Source organism: Pelecanus crispus, chromosome 3 (assembly GCF_030463565.1).
Source record: "Pelecanus crispus isolate bPelCri1 chromosome 3, bPelCri1.pri, whole genome shotgun sequence".
NCBI lineage: Eukaryota > Metazoa > Chordata > Aves > Pelecaniformes > Pelecanidae > Pelecanus > Pelecanus crispus.
In genome coordinates, this window is record NC_134645.1 from 9,023,027 (window position 1) to 9,039,494 (window position 16,468).

The 16,468-nt window shown below is 37.4% G+C and overlaps 1 protein-coding gene across 1 annotated transcript in view; it reads right to left on the bottom strand.

Moving 5' to 3' along the window:
- KIF16B (kinesin family member 16B) overlaps positions 1 to 16,468 on the bottom strand; it is a 142,266-nt gene that overhangs the window by 34,089 nt on the left and 91,709 nt on the right. Inside the window, exons 24-25 of the mRNA XM_075707073.1 lie at positions 11,882 to 12,004; positions 4,681 to 4,770 (exon numbers count right to left, since the gene is read on the bottom strand). Coding sequence (XP_075563188.1) covers positions 4,681 to 4,770; positions 11,882 to 12,004 — 213 coding nt within the window. The remainder of the gene's footprint in view (positions 1 to 4,680; positions 4,771 to 11,881; positions 12,005 to 16,468) is intronic.

Below are 16,468 nucleotides of genomic sequence, written 5' to 3' on the forward strand. Positions count from 1 at the left end.
CTAACCCCAAAGGTTCATATTGATGTGTTGCTGCAATCTATCGTGCACACTCATTTCCCCGGTGGGAATAGCAGATGGGAGTGAAGGCAGATCACCTGGTAACTTTGGCTTGAAGGTTTAAGTTTACGTAGATGTTCCTGCTGTTTCAGATATAGATATTATGCATCCACTCAGTCATGTAAGATGACAAAAAACAGACCAGCGGAAGGGGAAGCTGGCTCAATTACGAGCTAAAATTCTTTAATAATTATAAACAGTCCTTTTGTGCTTTAGACTGTGAAAGATACAAATATATATTTATATACAGAACCATATACCTAATTCAAACACACAAATTATTATATTCTGTTAAATAAGCTAGAAGTTGATAGCTTTAGCACTCCTGCAGAAATCTTGCCTACACACATATGTCCTTATCTCCATGAATGAACCTATAAATGCAAACACACCTTTTAGCTTCTCTTTGGCAGCTCCCTATGAATTCACTAATACCTTAAGTCGAGAATGACTATTAGTAATAAAAATGCCTCAATAGTAGGTGCTTCCCTTAATACCATGTTGAGGTTCTTACACACATGGAAAGACGTCTCAAAAAGATTGACGGGCAATTCCATAAGCAGAGCCAGAGTGAAACAGTGAAAGCCCCACAAAACCTGGCCTGGATACCTGGATGCAAGCAGGAATTAAGGACATCCACATGGATGAGGGACTTCATAAACTTTGGATTCAGGTAGGCGCAAGACAAATAGACAACTGTTCCTCTGCTCTGTTTTGAAAGAGGGAAGATACAAGATAGTGATAAGAAGAGGAGGGCACTGGCCATTACAACCGTGCATCACTCAAACTTGCTGAACTAACAGAGATGGGAGAGAGAGTTTTCCCTCACAGCAAGATGGGGTCAGGAAGGGAAGGTTTGCTGCAGAAACCAGCACCCCGGTAATATTTCAAAACCATGAACTCATAGGAAAAGTTGAAGGAGGGAAAAAAAAAAAGGCGACTCTTTCTCTGAACATTCTCACCTCTCTATTAAAGAGTCCATTTGCTCCTGTTTCTGACTAATGACAAACAAGAAGTATATTCATTAGAGACTACTGCAACTGAAAGCCAAGTATGGTCTTAATTAAAATTCAAAAAATAATAAGAGAATCATTAACAATCTAGCAGTGTAAGAAAGCTGAAGCTGGGCAAATGACAACCAGAAAGACCTAAAGAAACCCAGGCACTGTTAAAATGCTGGTGCTTATCTGTGTCTAGCACAATCTCACCCTGCTGCAGCTTCTTCACTCTTTCAAAATTTGCATGTGACACATTTCAATTAGATACCCAGTTGTCAGCAGCCACTTAATTACATTAGAAGAAATGTGCAGGTATATAAAATATATGGCATATTGTAAGACTGGAAGACATTAGATAGTTTCTGCTTCTGAAAAAGATACTTCCCCCCCGCCCACCACCCCAAACCTTCCCAATAAATCAGTTTGCCAATACATTCCTTTGGCAATTCAGTGGCAGCAACACGAAATGCAAGATCAGCAAATTATTAAAATACTGATGTAGTAACTCAGAGCTGAGCAACTAATGAGCTGTAAAGTTCACTTCTAAAAGCAGGACACTCATACATTAAACACGTCCACAGTATTTTCGCTGTTCATTATAAATATTAATTTAGAGTTGGAAGGTGAACTATGTAAAATAAAATTCAACTCTGATGGATTCTGGTAACACTGCTTTTAAGGATCAAGTCTCTTTTGAATAATATACAGTAATTAAGGACGCAACTTTGCCAAGTTTGGCATTAAAATGCATTTTAGCATCATGGTGAATCCCAAATTAGGTCAATGACAGATGAGCAGAAGCAGACAGATGATTTTCAGTTTACCAAACAAACTGAACTCCTACTCACGTTGCAAAACTAATCCAAAATTACCATAAATTAAGGCTATTTTAAACAAAGGTAAAATATGGGAAGCCATCAATCATTCGCACGTGTAACATTGATAATGAAATTCTTCCAAAGAAAACAAACACCAAATATTTACTACTGCGCACGATATTATGTGTTTCATCCATCACAATGTGCTCTTCCCCTCTGATAAACAAGGACACAGTAGTTTGTAGAAATGCTGACGAGTAGAAGAAACGAACTGCGTATTAGCTAGGTTTCTTCCACCTACAAACTTGCCATTTCCTTGGGGTGCCCTAAGCCTCAAAGCAGGAGTGGACACAACACAACAGCCTGTACTATATAAAATAGAGAAGACAACATCAGTGCTACAAGGGTTTCCAAAACAGGTACTTAAGTGACAGTACCTATCTAAAAGCAGTAGATGACGTGATCGAATGCTTATCTTGCTTATCCTGAACTTTTGTGTGCTTTGTACTTATTAAAGATGCGCATACTTGAACCTCACTGATAATTTATTGAAGGTTGTTGTGAAGTGGAGGCTCGATAAAGGCTGGGAGAAGATACTATGAAAGCTATAGATCTATTGTTTCAGAAAGTAACATGACTAAACATTTCTTTTAAGTGTATTAGAAGCCAAAACACACTACTATGCTCCTCCAAAGAGTATCGTATTTTAGGGAAAGTTATATTGGCAAACTTGTAAGACGTGGTATTTGCCCCAACTTACCAAAATTGTTGAGAAGGGAACAGACAACTTAGGAAACACATTATAGTATGTTTTATTACGTGGAAACTAGAAATTTATTCATCTGTGTAGTTAAACCAATAATTCCATTAATGTACTAGATGTGAATCGCAATAAGTTTACCTAAGACACAGACATACGGCAACACAGAAGCGTCAGTAAGAAACAAACTGGCACATTACACCAGAGAATGTATTGACCTTACAAGCACGACTGCAAACAGAGGAAAAAAGCTAAAAAAACAAGCAGCAAAAGAAAATTGCCTAGATAAGATACCTACGAAGTGAGTGGTGTAAAGAATGGAAAATACAGATAAAATCCACAGGAAAAATTTTAATCATTAACTATTAATTACAACAAAAACAAATTCAGCTGGGAAGACTCCAAGATGAAGAAAACTGAGTACCTTTGCTCTAGGCTGGGATTTTTTTCTCAGTTGTATATTCTTGGATGATGGACTTTATTTTGACCTAGTAATACCACTCCTATGTTCTAATGTTTCTTCAAAACAAGGAAACAAAAAAAAAAACCTACAAAAAAACCCCATTCCCTCCTGTAACACCAAAAAAGCCCAAATTTGTACTGTAATTCACAAATGCTTGATGCAAAAAAGTGACATTAATATGCTGCAGCACACAGGACATTTTAATAATGGCTTTAAGAACATCAGATTCCCCCTGAACCTGATTACTACGTACTACAAAGAAGCTGCTCTCCCTCTGACATAACGGTAAAAGCCAAATTCAATTGTTCCTCCATGTACTGTCAGGACTAATAACAGACTCTGAAAAAGGCCACTCAAACACATTTTCCTAAATGGGGAAGATCAGTCTGCAGAGGGATTCAGGTGGCCTTTTTTTATTTCAACTGGATGACTGCCTAGCTCCTTTTTCAAGAGACAGATGCAATTAGGATATTACTGTCGACAGACTATAACTCTAACATCCAAGAGGAAAAGGCAATTCATTTGAATCAAAAATATGATACTGATGTTCATTCACAAGTAATATTTTTAAAAGCATTTATCAAAAGAGAACATTTCAATTTTCCATCCAAAACTCATTTTTACCTTTTAAAATTTGTTGACAATCAGAAAAGATGACCTAATTTTCTTTTCTCCTTTTTTTTTTTTTTAAGCTTTTCATTAGATATTTGGTGTGTGGTAGTTTCAATTTCTGGTTTTCATACTGTCTTGGAATGGGTCTTAAGTCCCAGAACCTCCAACAAAACACAGATCTACATATTTTACTCTTTAGAACTCAAGGTCTTTCCATGCTCAATTAATTTTTAGCTTAAAGAATACATCAATGAAAGCATTTGCACACTACTGTATCTCTCTCTTTCTTGAACATATTAAAGTTTTTTAATATATTGCCCACGAATACATGGCCCAGGGCTTTTTACTTGTGCTAACTCTCAAATCAGAATCACTTCAGTTGCTTGAGTGATTGATTTCTTCTAATATTCAAGGGAACAAGTAGAAAGGAAGCAAAATGTTAATAATGAAAAGTTAGATGCAGAAACCAAGAACTGTAATTCTACAAATGCTCACTCCAATGAGCTAAAGCTCTGTCAGGCACAGCTCCTCATATCCTGAATGCCCAGAGTCTCTGAGGTGGTCAGAAAGATCAATTTTCCATTTTGCGGAAACCTGGAAGCCACTATTACAAAAGGGTACCTGTGGAACAACACTCTTCTTTTAAATGAGGAGTTGTCAGGATGACATGATCTGACTGCAAGTATCTTGCAACGAACAAAACAGCAACCTCCAGGGAACGCCACCAGTCAGCAGTAAAGGGAATTAATGGCTAGAGGCAACACATGGAGTCGCAGTTTCACTGTAGCAACAGCATGAAACATCCATCCTGTATCTAGCAGCCTTGGAGCTTTAAACTGCTGAAGGGCTTGCCAATCTTACTAGAAGCATACGGCTGAGAGAAAAAATGGTTTTGAGTAAACATCTTTCAAAAAACTTATTTTCCAAGTCTCTACCTCCACCCTTTTCTGCAGAAGTTTTACCAAAACTTACCTCTGGGTACTTCAGTTTCAAAGTTTTATGCATTTCCCGAAAACGACTGTACCGCCTGAATACTGTCCATGTCTCATCCAGGACCGTTATCTGTATCAGACAATAGAAAAAGAAGAAACAAGTAAAACTACCCAATGTAAAACACTAAAAACCACAGAGTATACAAAGTTATGAGATTAAAACAGGCAATTCTTAGTTCCCTTAAATTTATAAGCTCTTACAGGTTTACTTAATCTTTCTTTCATTACAGTGACAGAACTGTATTTAATAAGGAGCACTGATTGCAAAGCAAAAAAACTGAACGCATTTATTCCTTATTCCAGAGTGGTTTGACAAGGCTGTAAACACATTAAAATGTGGTTTAGGTGTTATACCCAATCATTCCTTGGTGCAGCTATGCAGCTCACAGCATTACAATCACTGGGTGTTCCATCAATGAATGAATAACACCCAGCACAAGTGCAGTGTAGCCTCTCTATACATTCACAGAAATGTATGTATTCTTATATACACACACAGAGATACACACACAAATAATACATGTTTCTCAGACACACAGAGTTCATTACCATGTAGAATGGGATTGAAATTTGTAGGGTAAAAAATTATAATATGACAGCTTTCAGTAGAAGATACTCCCTTAAAACACTCTGTGCCTCTGTCGTCCGTATGTTGATGAACATCCCAATTATACAGGAAGTTTCATTAAAATGAACAGAATTACTCCTGTGAATAAAGTGCATAGGAACAGGAGCAAAGAGGGAGGGCAATCCAACCTTACCATCAGTTGGAACTGAAAAAACAACAAAAATTTCAGGGAAAGAAAATTTTTCACTGTCTGAAATCAGGTGAAATGAAAGAAATTTGTAAGTGGGTCAAGTGCTGTGACTGGAGCCTTTGATTTTACAGCGAAGTCTTTCTGTAGCTCTGGTGATCCAAGGCTACCAAGAAGCAATGCTTCAGGGACAGTGGGCATTCTTTCTACAGCAACTCGTAGAGCTGGAGAAAGCCAACTGGCATTGCCTAAACCTGCAAAGACTGTTGCTTCTTTAATCTAACGGCCCTAATATGTGATATTACCTCTGCCTAGCTATGAGTTTATGCATGAAGATCAAAAATAAGTATTTTCATAAAATGCATTTCACAAAGACATAGGCTTGGCTTTTAATCCTAAAGTGACTCCTAAAACGAACAAGTAGATCCCTCACTACTGAGCGTATCAGAAAGTTACAGAGTGACAGAAAATCACAACGGAGTGGGATAGCTAAGTAAGAAAAAAGAAACCAGAGCAATAAAGCTAGAGGAAACCAGCATCCAAGCACCACTGTTGACAGCTGCTACCTCATGCTCCCAACAAACTCATCTCCGGTCCACCCTTCCCCATCCCCACTGCCTTTGCTGGTGTATACAGAACACAGAAACTGGGGGAAGTGTTTTGGAAACCAAAAATTATTGTGTGTCTTAATACATCAGGAACCAGGTTTTGGGGTTGGGTTTTTTTTCCTATTTTTACCTCTATTTTTAACTAAAAGATGTAAGTAAATAAAATTGACCTTCTCGATACTTTTCACAAATATTAAAACATAGGTTCTTCTAGCACATCTCCACAATGCAAATTTATAATTTCTGATAAAATTCATCTTTCACATCACCAATAAGCTTGACTGCTACTAGGACATCTGCATGATGGACTGTATTTCCCCACTGAAAAAAATTCACGCAGCTGCCCTCCCTCAATATGTTGTTAACAGTGTCTCAAACTTTACAAATCAGGTGAATGGATTTAGCATGCATAGGCAGGTTTAACAAAAAAAAAAAAAAATCTATTCAAATATGCATGTTACACTGATGTTGATTAACCAATTAACCATTTTGTTCTGAATAATTGCTTAAAGGGCTTTGTGATTTAAATGTTCAAGTGAACATTAGAGTGCAATGGATAATCATAAAATAAAGATGCTACTTATTTCTGCTTTCTTTTTGCTTTAATTCTGTATTTTTCTGTATATTTCTTGTATTTTTCTTGTGAAATTTTGCTGTGATAATTTCATTTGTCCATGATGTCAATTCAACAGTGACCTCTTTTTCCCCTAGGGTTTTCAAAGAAGCATGCCTTTAGGGAAGCAACCTAGCACAAAGCATCCAGGACTCTTCCAGCTACACAGCCTGGGGAAGAGCATGTATGTTAGCTTGCCATGCCATTGTTGGCTGTGCATCTGACAGCTGTCTGGGTGATAGGGTGGCACCAAACTTACCCAAATCAAATTGCCTGCAGCCAATTATTTATTAGCTTTCTTCTGCAAAGTTTAATAAACAACTTGTTAGAGATGGACAGGAAGGAAAACAGCAAAGTGATATATCTGTGCTGCCTAAGAACTGAAGGATTTTCTCTAGAGCATTCCCTGGAGGCTTGGCTTGACCTGACCTGTTCCTTGTCATCCTCTTTGTTTACTTTCCTAATTCTTGTAATGAGACTAGTGGGTAATGCATTGCAAAATTTTATTGTTGTTACTGCAAATATTATTGGGAAATGAATTTCAAAGCTAAACAAAATCTTAACCAGTCCCTAAAGCTCAACAATAATGTTATTAGGATCAATAGGAGAATTACAGCACACCTGGCATAGCAATAACATTTCCAGAACAGGGCCTTTTACTTCTACAGCTGATCCAACCAGTTTGGGCTAGGATTCTTTTCCCCCATTTAAAAAAAAGCTGTATGACAGACTATATAGGCTCTGTACGCATGGAACTGAGACATATGCAGATCTTTTGAACAGTACAAGTAAAGCAAATTTGAAAAGTCCTTTACTTTTTACTTGTACTTTGCTAATATAGTAGTTAAAGTATTTTCTTAATTTAAAAAAAAAAATAGATATGGTTGAATAAATCTGTAAGACAGATTTTCAAAATATTCTTGTCTGGGCACCTATGTGATCCTAGACTTGCCTCAGAATTGTGACTTTTTTTTATTCAAACACACCATTTCCTATGTAAAGCTTATAAATTTGAAAGGGGATACTACAGTCCTGTGTCCTTAACTTTTCTTCTGCATGATGACTGACAGAAAATAACCTAACAGATATTTTCAACTTATTTCACTGTAAAGCATGTCACAGAATTTGTTCCCTTTCTGCCCCACAGAAATAGAAGTAAAAGCATTGTGGGGGGGGGGAGAAATATTCCACCTGATTCTGAAGCAACCAGAAATAACAGAACATGCCCACCTTACTTATCCAGGCTGGTTAAACTGTCTACAGTAATTGTGAAAATTCATATTTCTCCAAATGGAACTTGTTGAAACTGTTCCTTGCACTGTCTATGAATACAGCACCTGAAAGCTAAAACTTCCTTAAAAATTTCTTCAAACCCTTTTTTATTCATTATTGAGGTTACGAATCTGATAGAGTTGAGGGAAGATTGGGCTTTTTCTTTTTTCTAATTTAGTTAGACATGGGGCATGCATCATTTTCTTTAAGAACTACGTATCAATGAGCACTGCTTCTGCTTTACACCAATTCTGCAATAGGTCACTGAGCTCAGAAAGAAACTTTGACCAGAAACATGGACATATTGAGCAGACCCACCACAGCATTTGGCTGAACAGAACTGTGACCAGTGCTGGAGAAAAGCACTGCTTTGGGGTGCATATGCCTGGATCTTCTCCTATACAGAACGTGTCAGAGATGACTGAAAGGCTTTGAAACACAAGAAAAAGCCAGTTTTGAAAGACTATCAAACAGGATAAATAAAATGAGAGACACAAGAACAACTAGGGAAAGCTGAATAAAAATGAGAAGGTTTATCTACAACTTTCGCTCTTGTCAGAGGATCCCTTGCAGGGCTGTGCTGGATTCCAGGCTTTGCTTCTATCACCTGCCCTTGGGAGACCTTGTGTGCCTTTATGTGAGCTGAAGTTCCCCCTTCCCTGCTGCCTCGCTGCTCCTTCTGCCATCCATAGGTACTGTCTGCAACCACAGGCACTGTCTGTAACAGATGCCAACAGTCTTATCGATGTAAAAGCTCTTCCCACACGCTGTTTCTAGCACAGCCTTGCCTGAACAAGTCTCCGCACCACAACAACATGAAAGGAAGATGAGAATACAAGAACAGTTTTCTGGTACTCTAATTCAGCTCTAAGAGAAATATGTTCAGACCTGATTAAGTTACTACTGTTTCATCATGTCTTTAAAGACAACATATAAAACTGTCGCTGAAATGGAAGGGTTTTTGGAAAAGTAACTATTCATACTGAATACTTAATAGCAGACCAACACAAACAGCTCTGTGACATCTCTTGCTGCAAAAGGAGAAGGTTCTATCTTAACTCTAATAAAGTATGGTTTTGTTTCTATTTTGAACTCTCTCCAATAGGTTCTCATGGGAGTCACTCAACATCTTAAAGTAGGATCTGTATCCAGTGGAAGAATCTGAGTGGACAGACCATCTTGCTGGCCCATTCCCAAAGGTTATATATGGCTAGATGGACAAGATGCTGAACCTGCACTAAAAGAAAAATATTTTTGGATGATATGTTAGAGTTGAAAGACTTATGAACTGACTGTGATGCTGCCAAGAAAAGCAGAACTCACTCTCTCTCTTTTGGCATATAAAGGAAATATATCTTTATTATTGCATGTCACAAGTAGAAATTAATATATTTGTTACATACAGAAATTTATTATATTTGTTCCTCTATAGAGCAGTATGCCAGGATTTAACTACAAACACAAGTAGAACCATCTGCTGAACAAAACACTTCTGACATACCTAGGATTCAAAGGTTTGGGGACTGTCTTACAATGCAACTCAATCATCCTTTGTTCTTTTGTCAGATTTCCAAGTGCTGTTACATGCAGATAGGTCAGCTACCCATTTACCCAAGACCAAGAGGAACCTTGGTGAAGAAAGCTTATTTGGGAACTACCAAAGGAAATGGGATTAACAACGTCCCAGCCCTTCCCCAAGACTGACACATATTCTGATATGAGATCACATGAAAATAAACTTGAGCAAAGTAAGGCTGAAATAAGGAATTATTTCAACAACTGACATTGTATCCTGACCCATCAAGAAGGGGTGAAAAACAGATACACGTTACCTCCTCCCTGCCCTGTCTTCCTACTTTCCTGATTTTTAAGGGGGAAAAAAAAAAAAAATCACTATACCATGTATTCTGATTTCCCACAGAATAAAAGTAACAGCAGCTGAAGATTAATACAGATCAAAGTAGAGCTGGAAGGTCTGCAATGGGAAAGGTTTAAAATACAAAAGTTTGTGGAAGGTCTGTGGATTGTAGCTTGGAGCCAAATCCTGACCACAGCAAAAGCAGCCTACTGTGACATAGAGAGACCTAGAAGCAAAGAAAAAGCATAAAAGTTGATTGATTTGTGTAAGGGAATGACTACAAGAAATATCCCAAAGACTGCCAAACTAAGGTCCATAGGAACTTCAACAGAAATATTTAGTGTTCTAAGGAAGTTGACAGCAATGGAATATAATTATTAAAGCGATAGTCCATTCCCTACCCCATATGTCATCCATTTCTTTGCTCTGAACTTCATCAAACCAGTTATTCAAGCAGCAGTTTCTTTCAGAGGCAGCCTAGAAATACCACAGGAGAGAGAAAAGATGGTCCTAGCAAGGACGACAGAAGAGAATAGCCATTCCATATACACCACTCTTAGCCAGAGTGCACTGTTCTTTCCTGGTTACAAATTCCACCCCTTTCCAACATTTTTCTGCTATTACATTTCCTTCCAGGTAAGTCCAAGTCTTCTCACGCGTACTCTTTAACTGCCCCTTCATCCTAAGATCTTGCAGATGCTTACATGGGTTTTAAGGATGAAGGGAGAATATGTGGAAAAGAAATCCACCAACTTACTAAAAAGAGAAAATACCTTTTTACTATATTTACCTTCACTAACCATTACACAGTTCAGTAAATCTTGTGTGCTGAAAATAGTTGGCGGCTAGAACAGTCCTTGGGGAAGTTTTGTATGCACTTGCTCTTCTCTCAGCATCTCTTTGGCTCTGGGCTTTCACTGGCCCCAGGAAATCCAAAGTTCAAAAGGCAAAAGCATCCACAAATTGTGCAGTATGTTTTGAGATGAAAATTTAATTAGCTAAAACAGAGCTAAGATTGCCCATCTTAGTAAAAGCCTTTGCAAAAGAGTATGTGAGCATAGTTCAAAAATGGTTCTGCACACCGTGAGGGCAGGTCATTCCTCCAACTTAAAGCAGCTAATGAAGCATCTGGCAGTACATTCAGTGAAGAAGGCTGCCAATTCTGTCTCTGATGCCATGTACATCAGTTATGCTACATGTCCACATGCACTGAGAGCACATTTCCAATTAGACTTCACATCTTGCTTTGAAAAAATCACTGGCTTAGTACCAGAGGAAACATAATGAATATGCATTTTTTTCCAGCATGTCTGCACAGAAAATCAGCTTAGGAAGCCACTAGAATGGAGGGGAAGCAGATAACAGTTTGGAGAAGCAAGACCTTGGAAAAGCAGGGTGGGAAGAATCAGAACAAAAAAGAGAGCCAGAAAAGAAACAAGCCTTTGTTGTGGATATGTGCAAAATACTTCAATTATGCTTTCATTATTACAGTTAAATATTTCAAGTCTAAACATTTTCTATACCTGACACTTGCATCTCAGTAAAGGGCTTTCCTATAACCAATATGCATTTAATCCTCATCTCTGCAAGACCTTCAAGTGAATTATTTGACATTGGATCTGGAACTGCTCACCCCAAGAGTCTGACCATCAATGTCCTGCATACAATTGATCCACTTGGAAAATACCTGTCTTTATAGTGTCCTGTATTGTGCGTGCCTTCTCACAGCCTCTCTTATTTAGCAGTAGTGAGGCCACTTAGACAACAGAAAGAGACAGAACCAAAACCTGCAGTTAGTGGAAACAAAAACCTGTATTTCATGGGGTTAGTAAGGCGACTTCTGGAATCTGCAGATTTGGAGGTGCGTTTCGAGTTGCCGTTTCCATCTTTGCTAACTGTGATGCTGTCACAGTGAACACCAATGGCTGGACAGAGCAAACTAGGAACTATTTGGTTTATAAACAAAAGGCATTTTTCTATTATTAATGCTACTATGATGTTACTGTTGTACAAATGCAAGCAACATATGTACAGAGAACCCAAATATTAAGAAGCAGCAACTAAAAAGCACTTACCTTTATTTCAAACTCATAGTGTTCATCCTTTCCCTGCCCACACAGGACATAGCGTGGAATACTAATTTTAATTGGGTCCTTTAGGTCATCTGGATTTGCTCCCAGAGAACGACAGACCATCCGCTTTCATGTGCATACCAAATAGGGAGAACAAAGGAAAACCAAAATCACTACATAAGGAAAAAAAGAAAAGAACTTCACTAAAAATGAGAAAATGTTCTTGGCCAGAAGAGCAGGGAAAGAGAGCATGGAGCAGGCAGAAATTATTTCAAAAATGAAGGAATTACTTGAAAACAAAGTGGAGCTCGGCTTATAAGCAAGTCCTAGCATTTTGTTACGCACGAAAAAAATGGAAGTGCCTTCAAAAATATAGCTTACTCTTTGAAAAGGCATTTTGAGCTTAGATATCAAAAACAAGGGAAAACAGAAGACTTTGTATTAAACCTCTTTGAAAAAAATAAATATATGAATCAAGCCTCCACAGCCAGCCATATTTTTTGTATGTCTTTATCTTTATATAACAAACCTGTTTACAATAGCATGCAAAGCTGCAGGGGATCAAGGCAATTCAGAAATTGCCTAGATCTTAGACTTTTAAATCCAAACTCATTTTATACTTAAATAAGATATAGATAACATAGCAATCCATTGTCAGAATAGCTTCCTACTATTTTCTTTAAATCATCTCTAATTAACAGAAAAGTCAACTATAATAAGTTTTCATGGTCTTGACAAAAATTCTAAAAAGGTATTTGTAATGAGGGCACATTCCTCTGACTAACAGCCACACGGAATCTCTAACTCTGAAGTTACGTCAAAAATAAAATACTTTTGCAACTGAAAAGATTAATGCTTTGCAATGAGCGTGTCCAAAAGTAGCATAAGTATTTACAGTGAGTAAGTACAGAAACTGCCTTTTAGGAAGTCATCCACTTTCTCAGTTGAACATATTTGGTCTGAAAAGCTTAATGAACTTGTACTTAAAAAGTAACAGCACCATGACAAGTATAAGTTAATAACAAAAAGGATTGAAAAAACTATCACTTTAAAGTTATGACCATGTTATATATTTGCATTTAGTGATGCTATCCATTGCTTACATAGATGCTGTATTCTCAACATATGTTTTCAATCCGTTAGGAACTACCACAAGACATGTTGCTTGGTCAAAATTCTTGTCTTGACCAACGCTATCCCTACACGTGAATGTGGCTCACGCTTCTGCTCATTGACACTTGGTCTCTCTGTAGCAACTCTTGCTAACTCCCAGTACATGTGACACTGTGTAGGTGCTGGAGAAAAGTTTGAAACTCATTCATAAACACCTCTCTGAATGCTGTCTGTTACAGCCAGCTTCTCAGCATCCTCACCTGGCTGTCAAGAAGGAGAGGCTGTTATTTCATTACTGGTCAATTATAAATGCCAATGTCATTTCCCTTAACGTTGCATTAAGAGTAGTGAAAAAGAAAATACAAAGAAAGCGAATTTTAGTTCCAGTTAACTGACTTTATCCAGGCATTTTCTACAAACTTCTTTTTTTAGTGAAAATACTAAAAAGTTTGCACTGGAATGGGAAAAATACTTTTAGTGACTTTCATTTACACAACAAACATTTTCTCCTTTCCGTTTTGCCCTTCTTTCACTTCCCCCCAAGTTACTGGCTTTTCAACCAAAACTCATTTCTGGACCGTAGAAATATAAGCAATTCTTTCCTTGGGGGAAAGAGGAGTTCATTGCTTTGACAACAGTATCATCTGTTTTAAAACAACAATAAAACTATAAAGTCACTCTTAAAGCCACCTCTGTCAACATGTAATTTATTGGCAGTCATTTTCAGAGAACTATTACAAACAACTAATAGTCAGAGAGAAAAATAATCTCAAACACAAAGTACTGGGAAAAAAACCACACCCTAATACATTAAGTAATGCTTTGATAGTCATGAACTTTGATCATTATGTTATGTTTCATTTACAGTAGAATAAAAGATATTGCTATGAAGTCATTTTTTCATAAAAGTGCAAAATATTCATTGAGTTAGATTTGAAAACAAACACAAAAGGCGAAAGCCATGTTATCTGGAACACAACACGCACAAACATTTAACTTTGGGGTATAATATGAAAAATAATTATTTGCAGAAATTGCTGTCATTTAACAGCTGTGATTAAGACAGTCCTCCTAAATAGTGCCACTCAACATTAACTTTCATTTAGGCTCAGAAGAAATGCCTTGGTGATATCAATGAGGGAGCCACTCTTGAACTGGACTGACATGAGGTTACGCTCCAACTCCTAACTACTCTGTCTACTCCGTGTTCTGCAAGATATTTGTGTATACTTTTTTGTTAAAAACAAAAAACATACCCCAAAATAATGTACACATTTTGCTCATCTTTGGACTTCCTTAAGGTAGTATAAAGTTCTGTTATGATTAAAAAACCATAATTCTCTATCCAAACCAGCATTCATCCTTCCAGACACAACTTCCCCATCCAATGCAAGTTATTTCTTTTTAAATCCCACGTGAATTATATTATCCTGTCTTAACATATGGTAAGAACAAATGAGAAATGATCTTATACTAGTAGAGAGACTGAAGTCTAACTCTGTCTAGTGGAAGATTGCACCTCTACTGGCAATATGCTTACAGAATTTAGAATTTCAGATTAGATACCACTGTTTTTTCTGCCAAGGACCATCTTCCTCAAACAAGGCAGATGGCACATTCAAGCTACAGGATTCAAAAGGTACTCAGCTCCCTTTAAAAGGAAAGAAACAAAAGATGGGAGACAACAGATTATTTATTATTTGAACATCTGACGGGGTAACAGGTAAAGAATAACCTTGCACTAAGCTAAAGGCAAGCTTCGACTAATAGAAATCTTTTACTAATGTTCAGTAGTTCCGTTATTTCTTGGAATGTAATATTAAAGAGACTGTAAGAGATGCATTCTCACAGCATCACCTACCCCATTCGGAAGCAAGCAGAAAAAGGGGCACATTACATCAGACAACTCTAAGGATAAATTCACTCCATCTGTCAGGCAGTATCCCCAATTACAAACTATCCATTTAACTGCATGAGAAACATGTACACAGATGATAAACCCCAAAACATTTGCCTTACCACAAGGGCAGTAGCATGACCAAAGGTCAAAATGCTATTTAAAGAACAACCAACATTTGTTTACACCCTTTAATGAGGTTCATTTTCACATCACATTTTCCTTAAACACTCACATCAAGGGGATATAAAGACTTATTCTATTGCAGGGCAGTACAAGTTAACTATTTGGACAAAATAAATAGGAATGACTTAGAGCCATGCATTGCTTCCCTGCAAGAAAAGGAGAGGAAGGGGAAGTCTGAAAAGAGTACTGGGTTTTCTCTGCATTTTTCTTGTTCTGTTTCACTGCTTCCATGTAGCCTACGCTCCATTGGCTCTAGGCAAAGGGGGCAAACCCAGGGGAAAAGAGATATGGCAAATCCATCAATTCCTGGTAACTCAGCCAACACGCTTAGAATAAGCCAAACACAACTCCTTTTGCACTTGTCACAGACTTTAATGCCACAGTGCAATAATCCTTAATGCAAAACTCTGAAGCATAAGAGAATTGTCAATGCTATTCTTCCCAAAATTGTAAGTATAAAAGCTGTAAACATCCTTATTCTTAAGAGCATACAGTGAACGTACCATGGAAACCCAAATGCACCTTACAGTTCAGACAAAAAAATATTGCAGATGTTTTGAAATATTGAGATCAAGAGCATGAAACTGATGAGAAGCATGAAAAACAAAGATACCCAGAAAGATTAAGGAAAAGGCAATCTAGGAGGAATGGAGAAGACATTAATGAAGACAGACAGGAGATGGAGAGAGGCAGAAACAACAGCCAAAATGGCAATCAGAAGACACAGCTGTAATTATAGTTTTGATCCACCTACTACATAAGATAGAAACATTTAATTTCCTCACTTTCCCAAAGAAATTCATGTACAGCATATTAGAGATTCACAAAAAGCAAGCACTCAAGTAATAATGATTTTTGCTAAGATGTGTATGTGTGTACACGCTCTACGGTATTCCCTTACAGGCTCAAAGCTTTTGCCTATTGAGAGGAAAAAAAATAAAATAAATAAAAAAAAAAGGATTTTATCAATATTCATTAGCCTCTTATTTTGAATGTATCTAAACGTATTTGGATTTCAACACCTAGTCAGATGCATAATTAGCCAAATGGCTTCTTCACTTGAACTGAATGTTAATTTCCAGATTTCCGAAGGGATACGCAAACTGCTTTGAAGAACTGATGGGATGACTGTCAGTTGAGTATTTAGTTCTTTTTCACAGTATTTAGAAAAACCAATTCCTGAATCAGATCCAACCTTGCTCATTCTAGAAAACACAAGCTCAATTTTTGTGAAATTCTCTTTGTCTGGCAAAACTACACATCGGATATCGTTCAAACTGTACAACTGAAGGCTGTCAAATGGTGATCGCTGGCATGAAGCATCCAGAAAGTTAGGTGCAGGATAAAAGACATTATTTTCCCTTAAGAGACCTATATGAGTAGTTGTAAGAACT